The 15,793-nt window shown below is 45.2% G+C and overlaps 1 protein-coding gene across 1 annotated transcript in view; it reads left to right on the top strand.

The window, feature by feature from the left end:
* LOC306917676 (peripheral plasma membrane protein CASK-like) overlaps nt 1-15,793 on the top strand; it is a 66,089-nt gene that overhangs the window by 44,039 nt on the left and 6,257 nt on the right. The window contains exons 14-25 of the mRNA XM_079495965.1: nt 1-96; nt 1,275-1,353; nt 1,953-2,038; nt 2,741-2,809; nt 3,085-3,153; nt 3,608-3,643; nt 4,167-4,205; nt 6,423-6,619; nt 8,217-8,332; nt 12,014-12,094; nt 12,941-13,021; nt 14,240-14,442. The exon at nt 1-96 is cut by the window's left edge and continues 93 nt beyond it. Coding sequence (XP_079352091.1) covers nt 1-96; nt 1,275-1,353; nt 1,953-2,038; nt 2,741-2,809; nt 3,085-3,153; nt 3,608-3,643; nt 4,167-4,205; nt 6,423-6,619; nt 8,217-8,332; nt 12,014-12,094; nt 12,941-13,021; nt 14,240-14,442 — 1,152 coding nt within the window. The remainder of the gene's footprint in view (nt 97-1,274; nt 1,354-1,952; nt 2,039-2,740; nt 2,810-3,084; nt 3,154-3,607; nt 3,644-4,166; nt 4,206-6,422; nt 6,620-8,216; nt 8,333-12,013; nt 12,095-12,940; nt 13,022-14,239; nt 14,443-15,793) is intronic.

Below are 15,793 nucleotides of genomic sequence, written 5' to 3'. Positions count from 1 at the left end.
GGAGACTCCCCCGAGAGCACGGGCGCCGACATGGACCTGGAGAACGTCACGCGCGTGCGCCTGGTCCAGTTCCAGAAGAACACGGACGAGCCCATGGTCAGACACGCGGCCGCGCACCATTTTTTCCACAATGTTTTTGATTTAGTCTTAGTCTTTTGAATAACACACAATTTAGTCTTAGTCCTATTTAGTCTTCTGAAAACCCTTAGTCGACTTAGTCTTTAGTCTTAATGCAATGTTAATTTAGCAAGAAAAGATTGTCTTAGTCTTAGGGCAGTATTATGCGTGTCTTAAGTACCAGGTCTTATGACTTAACTTGTGACTTAACTTATGACTTAAATGCTGTTTGGCCACTCAGAATAGCCAAATGGCATTGATCACGCCTCCAGGTCTTAAGTTAAGTAGTAAGACCTGGTACTTAAGACACGCATAATACTGCCCAATTTGTCTTTTGAATAACACACCATTTAGTCTTAGTCCTTATTAATCTTCTGAAAAACCTTAGTTTTTAGTCTTAGTGGTCGTGCACGCACACACACACACACACACACACACACACACACACACACACACACACACACACACACACACACACACACACACAGCTTGTAGATCTGCTATTTTTTGAAAAATCTTTCAAATGTGGTTCAAATCTTTGAATAGTATATTCTTTCAGAGTGAATGTTTTTAACTGAAATCTTTGCTTCTGGGTGGGTCCCTGTAACAACGTATTTTGAGATTGGGGTCCACGGTCAATTTCATATAATGCTGGGGGTCCTTGACATGAAATTGTGTGAGCACCACTCATTCACGGGCCAAATCAGGCCCGTGAATGAATTATCTTTGGCCCGATTTTTCATGGTTCTTTCCCCTCTGAAGGGACAGGGGGGAGAAGCCCAGCACCTCCGGGGAACCAGAATTAGTATTAGAACTGGCCCTCTAGTATATTGCCCGGACCACCATAATACTACAAGTCCCACAATGCATTTGATTTGATTTACTTTCTCATTTTACTATGAAAGCAGTGCTTGGTGAGGATCATAGAACAGGAAACTGAGTTTAATAATAATGCATTTTCAGTTTTTAATGCATATACTTTTTTGCTGTTTGCCTGGGACGTCCTCATGACCGGTGCCCGTGTGTTGAAACACAGTCCGGCCCTCGACTTGTACCATTTTTTTTTGTTTAGCCCACTGTGTATTTGAGTTTGACATCCCTGGTATAGACTCCCTTGCACTCGTCAGTCATGTGTCCTCCTCCATGTCTCCTGGCAGGGAATCACCCTGAAAATGAACGAGCTCAACCACTGCATCGTGGCCCGAATCATGCACGGTGGAATGATCCATCGGCAAGGTACGCACGCACGCACAGACGTACACACACACACGCACACACGCACACGCGCGTGCACAAACACTCGCAATCAGGTTATACTCTACTGTGCATACAGTTAAAAGGATCCCTGGCTAATAAGACAAATATGCCTTAAAACACCTTAAATATTTTATTTATTTCATAAATACATTAAATAGAATATATTTTACTCAATAGGAACTGTTCCCGTCACAAGTTGATGATGTCATATGTCCATGTGTGGTCCAGCCCTATTGAATATATGGAATGCATGTGCTAATAAAAAGTAGGTTTAAGGTTTTTATTTTTTTATTTTAGTTATAGAGGGCAAAAGTGGAATGTTTTAAGGCATATTATAGCCAGGGATCCTTTTAAAGGTGCTCTAAGTGATTTTGTTTTGTTTGTCAAAACATTTTGTTTTCTTCTAAAGAAATTACAACTGGGCTATTTTCGAATAGACACAGTATCCAATATGGCTATTTTCAGCCAAAGCTTTCCCCACTATTACAGAAAATATACTAGTAGAGATCCCTGAGGGACTCCGCTCAACTATATATGTCTCTCTCTCTCTCTCTCTCTCTCTCTCTCTCTCTCTCCAGGCACGCTGCACGTCGGAGACGAGATCAGGGAAATCAACGGCATCAGCGTAGCCAATCAGACGGTAGAACAGCTCCAGAAGATGCTGGTAGGTCCACCAATCACGTCTTGCATCCGGTCAGACCGAATTAACCCGTTAAAACCCTGAGGCCAATTCTACACAATGCCGTCTAAAGCAGTGGTTTCTCACATTTTTAAAGATCTTTCAAAAATGGCTCATGGACTCTTCATACATAGAAGGAAGCATGAGTCAGTCCGCTGCCCCCCCAGGTTGGCAGAGGAAGTGTAGCGCCCAGGATTACATTAGATAATTGACACTGGGTGAAAAAATGGGTTGCAAAATCGTGGGATAAATTTTTTGAAAAAATGACTCATGAGCTTGTACATCTGCTATTTTTGAATAGCCGACGCAAAAATCTAAAATGACACATGCTTCCCATTTTTTATTAGGGTTGTCCCGATCCGATCACGTGATCAGAAATCGGGGCCGATCACGTCATTTTCAATTGATCGTAATCGGATCGGGAGCAAAAAGACATGATCGGGACATCCCTAGTATCAATATTATATCCATATCATGATATTGGACTGGATATCGTCTGTGATTTTGGATATTGTACTATTTATTACTATCTGCCATTCTTTTTTTTTTTTATAATTTGGGGGCCCCCCAAAATAATTTCGCCCCCCCCCCCCCCCGAGGGGTCCTGACCCCCAGGTTGGACCACTGCACTAAAATGCCAGTAGCTCAGTACCTAATGTACACGTGCTTGTTTTTCTGTCCCCACAGAGAGAAATGAGAGGTAGCATCACCTTTAAGATTGTACCCAGCTACCGCAACCAGTCCATGTCATGTGAGGTACGTTATCACACGGACACACACACACACACACACACACACATACACACACACACACACACACACACACACACACACACACACACACTGGTGAGACATAATACGCAACTCATGTTCTTCACTGTGTGTGTGTGTGTGTGTGTGTGTGTGTGTGTGTGTGTGTGTGTGTGTGTGTGTGTGTGTGTGTGTGTGTGTGTGTGTGTGTGTGTGTGTGTGTGTGTGTGTGTGTGTGTGTGTGTGTGCGCGTGTGCGTGTGCGTGTGCGTGTGCCTGCAGAAAGAGTCACCAGACATGAACCAACAGTCGCCTGCCAATGGACACACCAGCGTCACAAGCTCCATCCTGGTAGGAATCACATGCACGTGTGTATTAGCACACAGTCATTATTATGTATATGGCCTGTTTTGGCAATAGTCCTTACCTGTTCTGAATATACTGTATGAACGGCAAATGATGTTCGCCAGATGGGGCAGTAGAGAGTACTACTAGTAGAGAGTCTACTGCCTCTACGGTAGAGCAGCTCGCAATTCATTTTCAATGGGAGTCACATGGTTAACAGTCTTGCTTGGAGGGCAAAACAGAGCTGGGCCATCAAGCAACAAGCTGTTTGGTCAGAACCATGTGTGACTCCCATTGAAAATGAATTGCAAGCTGCTCTGCCCCCCCCCCCCCCCCCCCCCCTCCCCCCCAGAACAGAGACAGAACACGCGTTCTGTCTCTGTTTGTGAATGTGAGACAGAGGCCATAAGGAAGCCTGTGTCTGTGAACTAAATGCTTGCACTTGTGTGTTTGTGTTCAGGACTTGCCGTCAACCATCCAGCCCAAAGGTCGACAGGTGGGCTTGTCTTCCTCCTCCTCCTCCTCACAATCACTCTCAATCCTCCCCCTCCTCATAATCCATCAGTCTCTGCTTGCCTAACACACGCATGCACACACACGCACACACACACACCTCCTTCGTCTCTTCACCACCTGACACTTCTGAGTCCAGGGCTAGGCCGAGATTAGACACAGTACAATCCTCAACACAATATAGAGTCTGTCATCACCGCCGCTAGGAGGCGCTATCGCCCATAGCGTTTGTATTTCCCATAGGCTAGGGGAATCTTAGATCGTGTCATAAACTGTGTGCCAGAAATAAACACAAACACATTAACCGAGCATTTTTTTATGTGACCATTTCTGACCGAGGCCGAAGTTTTTCTTTTTTCTTTTCATTTCATATGAAAGCAGGGAATCTTGGGCTCCATCGTGCGGGTCCATCTAGAGGGTCATAGATCTCATATTATCCACCAACGTTATCTACTTGCATGATCATGTGTGTAAGAGTGTGTGTGTGATGCTCTTAACCCCCATAGATCACCAGAACTGCTGTCAAGGACAAATTGTCCATCAAGGTAAGATGTCTGTGAGTGGACCCTCGTAGAAGTAGACCCCAGCTCCTCCCTTTGCTGCCATCGTAAAAGTCGACCCCGCCATGCCAGCGGCGCCTCAATCCCACCTGCCAGCTAGCAAAGCGCGGCGTCCATTTCTGGTTCTACGGGATGGACGCAAAACACAACCAAACGGACCCTCCATGGTGCTGTAACTCAGGGTACACATGGAACCGAACTGGGACCCTTACGGGTCCGTAACTCTGAAGGCCCATTTTTATGCTTTGAGCGAGCAAGTGTCGACCGATGCGTCTTGCGACAAAAGTGACAAAGGTATTGCCAGCGGTGGACTGTAGCCTAGGCTGGGTTTTGTACACTCTCAGAGTTCAATTAACTTTGATTTTACCATATATATTGGGGTCACAGAGATAGAAATGGGGGACCGTAGCCAAATTCTGGTCAAACCGGGGGATCCTTGAAATGAAAATGGTTGAAAATCACTGCTAGAACCATGAAAATATTTTCTTATGGGTCCTTGGCATATATATTTTTTCAAATGGGGGTCCGCGGGCTAATGAGTGTCAATTTGGGGGTCCTTGACGTGAAACGGTTTGGGAACCACTGCTATATAGCATTCGGAGATTTTAGAATAGTCTGACTACACGAGACTACGAGAGGTTAGACGAACTGTATAGTCGGCTGGGAAGAGGCATGAGACTATACATCCTCTTCCTTGTTTACGGTTTGTCTCAACCCTGTTGTGTAGGCGAGTTGCAGATGATGCTTAAAACTGAGAATGTCATGAGACATCATTTCTCTCAACACTCGCATATGACACTTGTCGCTCCAAGCATAAATTGGCCTCTAGACTGTACAAATGGGGCCCTGGGTCCATTTGGTTAAATTTGTGCACTCTCAGAGTTACATTTACACAGATGAGTGTAGATTGGGGTCCCATAGATTTTCGTAATCAAATCGGAGTCCGTAGCCTAATGCATTTCAAACTGGCGGTCATTGAAATGAACCGGGCAAATCCGTACATTTGTTTGTAAAGCCACCAGCAAAATGGATGCCACCGCCGCAACCAGTGAAGTACGTGGTGCAACGCTTTCTCAGATTCTGTCTGGTCTCTCTTTGTCCGTCGCTGTTATCCTGCCTTTCGATTGGTCCCCGGCAAACACCCCCTTCTCGTTTTGCTCCGCCTCTGTGAGTTTGCTTCTGCCCCCCCTCCCCCCCCGCTGCTGTACTCGTCCACTCTGAGGTCCTGGAGGAGCTCACAGCTGTGTCCAGGCAGGGTCATCAAGCAGCCGCTCACAGCTGTGTCCAGGCAGGGTCATCAAGCAGCCGCTCACAGCTGTGTCCAGGCAGGGTCATTCCTGCTATTCGGTGCCATTTGTGCCCCCACGTCACAATACAGCATATATCTTGTGTAACATAAGCAAAAACACTAATTCCAAGAAGCTTATCTTATACTATTAAAGCTTTTCTGCCATAGAAAAAAAATATTTGTACCTCAGAGTGAAATTATAATAATTTGATTTGGTTAGAGGTATGAAATGCCATAATGTCTCCCGTCATGTTTATTCAGCTTCAGTTACAAATAATAATAATCTAATCTAATTCAACGAAAATCTAAATTTTTAATTCTTATTATATAGTGTAGTTCTAATGCTTCTCACCAAATATTATTAATTGTGATAAATTAATTTGTAATGCTTAAAATCTTGAAATCAATTTTGTCCCTGGCTTTACTTTACATTAAAGGAAATTGATACATTTTCATAATTAGGGAAATATGGTTGATAAATATATTAAAATCTTACTCTATGTTCACAATGTGATACCATATTCTTCATTGTATGAGGAGTAATGGCCATCTTTAGCAAAAATGTCCCACCCTGTTATGTCCAAAATATATAGGGCAATAGGAATGACCCTCCACGCCCACAGCTCGACCAATCAGCGGTGTCCTCACGTGAACAGCTTGACCAATCAGCGATGTCCTCATGTGCACAGCTTGACCAACAATCACATCCTCTCACACTGTCCCTGTGTCTGCGTAATCCCCCGACTTCTCTGTCTGTCTGTCTGTCTGTCTGTCGATCTCTCTCTCTCTCTCTCTCTCAGTGCGTGTGTCTATATATATATAAATGTCTCTCTCTCTCTCTCGCTCTCTCTCTCACTCACCGTCTTTGTCTCTTTCTCTCCACATGCTAACCTTACTTGTTGTTGTTTTGTCAGATCTACGTGCGTGCTCAGTTCGAGTACGACCCGGTGAAGGACGACCTCATCCCGTGTAAGGAGGCGGGCATCGGCTTCCGGGTGGGCGACATCATCCAGATCATCTCCAAGGACGACCACAACTGGTGGCAGGGCAAGCTGGAGAACACCAAGAACGGCACGGCGGGACTCATCCCGTCACCGGAGCTGCAAGAGTGGTGCGCTTCTTCTAGTAGTTTGTGTTGATTTGCGTCGACTGAAACTAAGCTCTGTTCCATTCTGGTCAAACAGAGTCAGAGGGCTGCAGTGTTGATTTCGTCGACTAAAACTAAGACGAAAAATGTTCGCCGACTACCTTTTTTCTCTGACGAAAACTAAATGGAAACTAAATGAAAACTAAGCTATGATGACTAAAACTAAGACTAAATATATTGACAATTTCGTCAACAGATAAAAACTAGACTAAAATGTTAGGAAGGGACTAGTGGACAAGAGATCCAGTATAAGTCATTTTACACACAGCGAGTCGCGTTGTGAGCTTTTAGTCGACTAAATCAACTGTAGATTTAGTGGAGTAAAATCTTATGACATTTAGTCGACTAAAACTAGACTAACACTAAAACATTCCGGGTGTCTTGAAACTATTCAAGAGACTATGACTAAAACTAAAATCAAAATTTGCTGCCAAAAACGACACTGGAGTGCTGCTATTGTGCGTGTTGGCTCACTGGAAACACTCTGCTAACACCAGTGGGTTCCAAACGGCCCTGGCCTGTACGGATGTAAATCTGAGAGTGTACAAATTTGTACACTCTCAGAGTTATGGGGGTCCTTGAAATTAAAAAGTTTAAGAACCACTGTACACTAAATGGAACAGAGCCTTCAGTAGCATCATCGGTAACACCGAAGTTGGGAAGGGGCTCGGAATTGGGTTGTTTCCAAAATGGCTGCTGTGCATTATACCCTATTGTATCGATTGCCAAGCAGAATGTCTCTTTCACACGAGCGCACATGGACACAGGCACGTGCACATACACATGCGCACACGCTCACATGCAGGTTGCGCACATACACACACGCGGGTACTAACATGGGTCAATTCTCATTCTACTACTGGGCCAGCAAAATGTGGAATGCCCTGACATCATCCATTCAAATAATTATGTGAATCACTGGCCTCTTTCGAAATTGGCCTGAAACGGGAGACCACAAGGGGAGGTAGATGTCATTTCCCAATCGAACGGAGGTGCCGCCATGTTTCCCTAACTTTTCTCCTTTTAGTGCTTTGTATTCGTTGATGACATGTATTACTGTGTTACATTTGTACAGTATATGTTGATGAATTGAATGCATAGCACCACAATGGAAACAAGTCCCTTTCCCTTTAGCCTTATAGTCCAGTGATAATGACATTTGACCTCAAACAAAAAAAAGAAAAAAAAACCTCAGCTGATTTTGTATCTTCAGATATATCCTGAATAACAGAAGGAAAGTTGCCTGGAATTGTCTGAGGGGAAGGTTTAGAGCCGGGCCTGTAATGTATGGACACCATAGACAACCTATATAAGGCAACATTTTCTAGATTTCATTATGACGGGTCAAACTAGGGGGTTTTCATGATTCTGAATCCATTCCAAGCATTAGTTTTGCACAAAAAAAAGAAGAAACGGCCATAGCCGTCTTGACAAATGGCTATGGCCGAATTTAGCCCAATGAGTGTTTTTTTTAAACCATTAATAAAGTAAATTTACAAGCTGTGCATGTGTCACGGTACAGACAGCAGCATCATGGTTTTTCATTGGCTGTCTCTCTCAGGCGCGTGGCGTGCATCGCCATGGAGAAGACCAAACAGGAGCAGCAGGCCAGCTGCACGTGGTTTGGCAAGAAGAAGAAGCAATACAAAGACAAGTACCTCGCCAAGCACAACGCAGGTACACACACACACACACACACACACACACACACACACTCACACGCGCATGCTCTTACCTCGCTGACCAAATACCAACAGCTAAAACTAACGTTTGTGTTAACTAACCCAGTGGTTCCCAAACCTGTTCACGTCAAAGACCCCCAAATTGACAATAATTAGCCCCGCGGACCCCCATTTGAAAAGATATGCCAGGGACCCCCATAAGAGAAGATTTTTACGGCTCCAGCAGTGATTCTCAACCCGTAATTTCAAGGACCCCCGGTTTTGATATGCATTAGTCTACGGACCCCCGTTTAATGGCCTTTTCTATCTCTGGGACCCCCGATTTATATTGGGTCCATTTGGTTCCATTTGTACACTCTCAGAGTTACAGACCCATAAGGGTCCATTTGGTTCCATTTGTACACTCTCAGAGTTACAGACCCATAAGGGTCCATTTGGTTCCAAACTATCATTTAGCTGGGGACCCCCCTGGAACTCCCTCAAGGACCCCTGGGGGTCCCCGGACCCCACTTTGGGAACCGCTAAACTAACCATCTGGATAGGAGTGGTGGAGCGCTACATGATCATCATGTCCTACATAATAACCCACATCACTAATGGAGTTGAAAAATATCAGATCTACAAGCGCAGGACGTGTCTCAAAGTAAGCCTTGCCCAACCAAGTGGCCCAGATAGGGAAGGAGCCTAGAGTATATCTCCTGTTTTCTGTAGCGTGAGGCGGCTTGATGTACAAAACCAACCCCCGACCTCCCGATCTCAAGGCGGTCGGTCGGTCACTCACTCCTCACTGGCAGGTGAGTCGGTAGGATACAACAGCAGTGACAACACGCCGACACGGGGAGGAATCAATTGGCATAACGAGTAAATTGGGGAGAAAAAAGGGTAAAAAGGAGAAAGAAAATCGGCTTTGACTTATAAATGAATGAATGACAGACAGGCAGGCAGGCAGAGAATTGGTGCAACCACTCCTATAGACAGCTATGTGTGTCCCTGGGTCTGTCCCTGGGTCCCTGGGTCTGTCCCTGGGTCCCTGGGTCTGTCCCTGGGTCCCTGGGTCTGTCCCTGGGTCCGAGCACAAAAATAGCATTATACCGTTTGTTCACCACCAAGTGTCACTGTTGCACAGCCTAACACACAGACACACACAGGCCAGGGAGGAGGGCTTGTACAGTACAGTACAGTACAGTACAGTACAGTACAGTACAGTACAGTACAGTACAGTACAGTACAGTACAGTACAGTACAGTACAGTACAGAACGGGTCAGACGGGTCTGATTTTTCTAATTCAGACAGCCAGCAATGGGTGACACGCTCCCACAAAAAATGTAGTCTCTGTGACACATCTAGGGCTTAGAGTATATATGAATAGAGACGGCACCCGAGTTCTCCTCCCATCCACTTGCATTAAGTTGCTCTAAAGCGCATGAGGTGATTTCACTCCTCCTTCCGAGTAGGAACAGAGTGCATTCTGGGATGGATTGGGCCCAAACACATGAACGCGCTGCCGTTGACTATCATTGCACGCGTTCACGTGCGTTCACGTATGAAACAGCGTTCACGTGTCATCATGAACGTGCACAATGATAGTCAACGGACCAGCGCGTTCATGTGTTTGGGCCCACGCTGCAATACCAAATTCGGCCACTATGTCCATTTCGCCTCAGGGTTTCCTCCGGGTGCCGTCTCTATTCATATATACTCTTAAGATCTAGGGGCCTAGAAGCTTTGTCATTGGTCGATTTGCCTGTCTACTTCCTGATTGGTTTCTGCAGGGTTTTTTTTTTTTTTTTTGACCAATGACAAAGCTTCTAGGAAAATCTTTGAATGCAGATTTTGGCGCTTAGATGTGTCACAGAGACTAAATTTTTTGGGGGAGCGTTTTACACATTGCTTTGCTTGCTGTCTGAAATACAAAATCATTAAAATGTTGCCATATTATTGCTTATAGCTACTTTAAGGCCTGCCGTCTCGGTGTTTGCTCAACGTCCAGTGTATTGATTAACACTCCTGCGATTAACAACCTTATAAACATTTGCCAGTTGATGGACTTATAACGTATGTGTGTTTCTTTTATTCTTTTCTTTTCTTTTTCTGTCTCTGAATTTCTCCTTTTCTTTCATGGTTGTTCTTCCATTAACCCCTCCCTCCCCTCTATGTGTTCCATGCCGTCTCTTCCCCAATGACTTGGCTGCATGTAAGTAACTCCGGACATCCATGTCACGTTAGTGACGTTACCATCTGCTCTCTCTGTCTCATCCTCTGCTTCCTCTCCTTCCCTCTGCCTCTCTCTCTCTCTCTGTCCTCCATTCCTTGCTTCCTTCCAGATAGCCAGGATCCCAATACTCAAACTTCAAGTCGTTTCCTCTCTCCTTGCCCTCGCCTCCGAGTGAGGAGGCGAGGACGGAGGAATCGATCGTCTTTGCGATCCCCGTCTGAAAAGATTTTGTGCCCCCAAACAAGATTTGTGTTATTTTTTTGATAGTAGATATACAAGCTCAAGCTATATTCGCATGTCCGATGTAAATACGGTTTAAGTCATGAAACTAACTGATATTGATGCAATATTGACACATTTTGCTGGGAGTGGGACCCCCTGGAACCCCGTCAAAGACCCCCGGGGGTCCCCGGACCCCACTTTTAGTAACCTGGAATGTTTTATTGTTAGTCTAGTTTTAGTCTACTAAATCTACAGTTGATTTAGTCGACTGAAATGGACTAAAAAGGTAGTCGACAACCATTTTGTTGTCATACTATTAGTCGACGCAATCAACACTGCCTCCTAAAGCAAATTCATATTTGGGACGAGTGGTTTCCGGGTCACGGAGGACGCAGCAGGAATTTGAGTATTGGGATTTTAGCTCAGGCGCGATGTTGGTGATTCTTGTAAGCGCTTGTGTCAGCTCCCACCGCGTCTGTGTTCGTCAGGGTGAATACAACTTGATTCATACATAGATCACAGTACCTACACATAGCTACAAGCTCCACTGTGAGCTTGTAGGTCTGCCATCTCAACCCTCCCTCACTCTGCTCAGTGCTTGTTTGGAGCAGCACTGGCTCGCGCCTCGTTTGGTTTTCGGGCAGAAACCTTGTGATTAGGGTTGTCCCGATCCGTTCGCGTGATCGGAAATCGGGGCCGATCACGTCTTTTTCAAATAATCGGATTGGGAGCTAAAAAAACTTGATTGGGACATCCCTACTGTGTGATGTCCAAAACTGTACAAAAAAATAGAAAAACAATGAACGTGTGTTCTAGTGTATCCAATGTAGTTGTTGTTTTAGTCACAAGCTCTTGTTATTACGTTTCATTGGTTCAATATTTTATACAACCCACAGACCCACCTAACCACTATAATTTTCTCTTTGACAATTGTATAACGCAGTGAGAATAGACGATAATACATATATGTAAGCTTGTAGATCGGCTATTTTCACTGCTTTAATGTGACACTCTTGTTAAAGTAAATTATTAATAATAATAATAATAATAAATAAATAATAATAATAATAATAATAATAATATGAAATATGGAGATAAAAGGTTTCTGCCCGCCAGCAAAGTTTTGCTTCATGTGACTGCGACCGGACGCTGTTTGAAAACCCCGGGGGGGTGTAATCCAACTCCACGTTGTCTGCGTTAATTGTCTTCACCTGGTGTTTGTCTTGTGTTCTCTCCAGTGTTTGACCAACTAGACCTGGTGACGTACGAGGAGGTGGTGAGGCTGCCCGCCTTCAAGAGGAAAACACTGGTTCTGCTCGGTAGGCACACACACACACACACATCGGCTCCCAAACACCGACTCGGGGCCCATTTGTGGGTCACGGGCACATTTGTATGGGTCCCTTTGTTTTTTGTTTCCTGCATTTTCTTTAAATTATTATTATACATAGCTAAACATTTCATGAATTAAAAACGAATGAAAAATCCAAGAAACGCCATGAATTAGAAAACAAATGTTTAAGAAGTAGTGAAAATAGCGCGAAGCGGCGCATTGTAGATCTGCTAGTTTCACTAGATGGTCGGGCCCTAGCCTGGCCCAGCCAGCGTGCTTTCTGGTCTAGAGGGGAGGGGCCAGGGCGTGCATAGAGCAACCGCTGGATAATATTGGCTCACCGATCTGAGGACGAGATAAGGGTTTATAATGTTTAATAATGATTTTTAACTGGCTCTTGGCGTCATCGTCGTCAGGCAACGCTTCGCATCCACATTGGCGACGCCATCGATTATTTTCCGTCATCGGGTCCTGCTAGCGGCGATCCAAAAAACTCCTTTGTATTGGAATTAATCCATTTTGGACGGGAACCCGTTTTGGTGTTTTAACTAAGCATTATTTAGCTATTGAAAAATAGCAGATCTAAAAGCTCATAGCGCGCCACCGAGTGGCGCGCTTTTTATTTATTTCGACGTCAGGCCTAAATGGGTTTTAAGCTCAGATTGAGGTGATCATACAAAACATCCATGTTTTTGGAGGTCAATATAAAAAATCATCACGACCTCGCGGGACCGTTTCCAGCACTTAGGATGAAAATGAAAGTATTTGCCCGGGTGCCTCGGAAACGATATGTAATCCTGTGTTTTCACTTCCTCTCCTCACCTGGGTTCAGGAGCCCACGGCGTCGGCAGGAGACACATCAAGAACACGCTCATCACCAAGCACCCCGACCGGTTCGCCTATCCCATCCCTCGTAAGTACAGCCCATCCCTCATAAGTACGTCCCATCCCTCGTAATTTCACCCCATCTCTCGGGTGGCAAACTGGCGCCAGATGTTTAGTGTAATGTATGAGAATGAGCCAGTTCATTTTTTTATTAACAGTGAAATTTATTTTTGAATTATTGAATCAGCTTTGTCAAATAATCGGTACAGGTCTGATTTCACATCTGCATAATACTATATAATTTAGAGGTATGTAGACCATAGTGTTTCTGACTGGACAGTCTGGGTTGTCACTCAGCACGAGTGCACAAATGTAACCAAATGGACCCGTAAGGGTCTGATAGTTAACTAGTGACATCCTAACTGTCAATGTCGCGGAGGACGAAAATGATTTTGGAACACTATTAAACCATCAGGTAATCTAAATGGGCATCTGCATTCAGTTAGCTGTTATTGTGCCTCTGTCCATGGTGCTGAAATGGTCAAATCCTGCTCTCTCTCTCTCTCTCTCTCTCTCTCTCTCTCTCTCTCATGCTCGTTCCAATAAAATATTGCATGAGCAAGCATGAGTACTTAAACTTTGTTGTGGGCGGGAGTGGTGGTCAATTGAGTACAATGGACTAGAGCTCTTCACGGGTCCCAAAAAAAATTCCCGAAATGGACCTGTGAAATTTGATCCGATTCCTACCCGCTGAGATTTCTATCAAATGACGGCACCGAGCGCCGAGATGACCTGTGACGATTTGGTCAGATTCAGAGTGGGACTTTCTTTCTTTTCTTATGGACCCGTTTTGTTCTGACAAAACGGATTATTTCAGACCCGACGAGTAATCCATGAGTGTACGCCGGTGTTTTCAATTCAAATCAGCCTGGCAGGTGGTGGCAGCTGGCTTGCCTTGCCGTATGGTACGCTACGCATGCATTGTGTAGCTAACTCTTTCACGGGAGTTCCACGGGAATACAGACGATTGACACACTTTCCTAAAATTGCTGATATTTGCGCCGCCCTCATTGAAAACAATGCATTTCAAACTCCTAGCTTGTCACCGTCTAGGCTGCATGAACAACAGCGCTCGAGCGCTCAGTTTTCTGCCTCCTCAATGGCGTAACTCTGTGTTACTCTATGGCTCCGCTCTTTACTAACTCCACATGTCATGCTCCTCCACCTCCTCCTCCACCTCCTCCTCCTCCACCTCCTCCTCCTCCACCTCCTCCTCCTCTGCCTCCTCCGCCTCCTCCTCCTCCAGACACGACTCGGCCTCCCAAGAAGGACGAGGAGAACGGGAAGAACTACTACTTTGTGACCCACGAGCAGATGATGCAGGACATCAGCAACAACGACTACCTGGAGTACGGCAGCCACGAGGACGCCATGTACGGCACGCGGCTGGAGACCATCCGGCAGATCCACGGCCAGGGCATGATCTCCATCCTGGACGTGGAGCCCCAGGTCAGAGGGATGAGGGGGCAGGAGGGCTCGTTTGGTTAATTACCAGAGTTCAATCTAGCTGTATTTAGGCAACGTATTTAAAGACCTCCATGTAAATTGTGTGTAGTCCACGAGATGGTCACATATTTTGTCAGGTCACCAATTTCACCGTAACACCACCATGCTGGAGTGACCGAGTGTAAGTGAGCGAGCGGCCGAGATTTGGGGTGTTGGAATTGTAGTGTTTGGGGTAGGGTGTAAGGGCCGGGCTACACTGGGTACAGAATGGGCTCTATGCACACAGAATAACTCTTCCTACTTCCTTCACAGATGTTACGGATTATACTAATTAAGGCTCTGTTCCGTTTAGTGTGCAGTGGCTCTCAAACCTTTTAATTTCAAGGAACCCCCCCATAGCTCTGAGAGTGTACAAATGGCAAGGGTCCATTTGGTTCCATTTGTACACTCATACGCACCCACTCAAGGACACTTTGAGACCCACTGGGGGTAGCAGAGTTTTTCCAGTGAGCCAACATGCACAATAGCAGCACCCTGACTCTATTTGACCAGAATGGAACAGAGCCTTTATTAGTAGCAGCGGTAACATCAAAATGTGTGGAGGGGTCTCGTCTCTGGGCAGATCGGTGAGCTCTGAACGCAGCACGAAGCAACGCGTTTCCAATTTCTACTTTTGCCTTTTATTTTATTATTTTTTTATCCAGAAAAGTAACAGTTTTGGACATATGAGGTTTCTACGTGACATACGATATACAACATTGCAGGCAGACAGATTTCATATGTGATCCAGTCAATAATGTGTAGAGTCATAAGCATATCAGCGGTGTCAGAGCACCGCCCTGTGGCCTCTTTGAGAACTGCAACCATCAGCTATAGTACCAACTCTCAGATCACACTATAGTCAGAACCGCACCAATGCGACGAGTCACAACTCCTCGCAAACAAAACAGTTTTACCCATTTAGACCTGAGAACTGATCCTACAAACGTCTTCTAAATCATGACAGTTTTCTGAAAAACCTCTATGTCAGTGGTTCTCAAACTATTTCATGTCAAGGACCCCCAGAATTATCTGTAATTGGAGTTTCATGGTGAATCGTTGGTGTGGTTTGGCCTTTAAAGGCTGAGCTTCCACAGAAGACAGTCTCGCGTTGCTGCAGTGTCAGATATGAACAGCGGGGGGTGCATACTTAGTTTAGACTAGTTATTGGTTAGACATGGGTTAAGGTTAGGTTTAGGTGTGCTGCCCCGTGGGAGGTTAGGTTTAGGGTGAGGGTTTGAGATAGGTTGTAGTTGTAGGACTAATGACTGGTCTAATCAATGACTAGTCTAAACCAAAAACTGTCTAAACTAAG

This window comes from Electrona antarctica (assembly GCF_951216825.1).
Source record: "Electrona antarctica genome assembly, chromosome: 24".
NCBI classification, from domain to species: Eukaryota; Metazoa; Chordata; class Actinopteri; order Myctophiformes; family Myctophidae; genus Electrona; species Electrona antarctica.
Note: the sequence above shows the minus strand (reverse complement) of the source record. Positions and strands in the feature narration are given on the sequence as shown.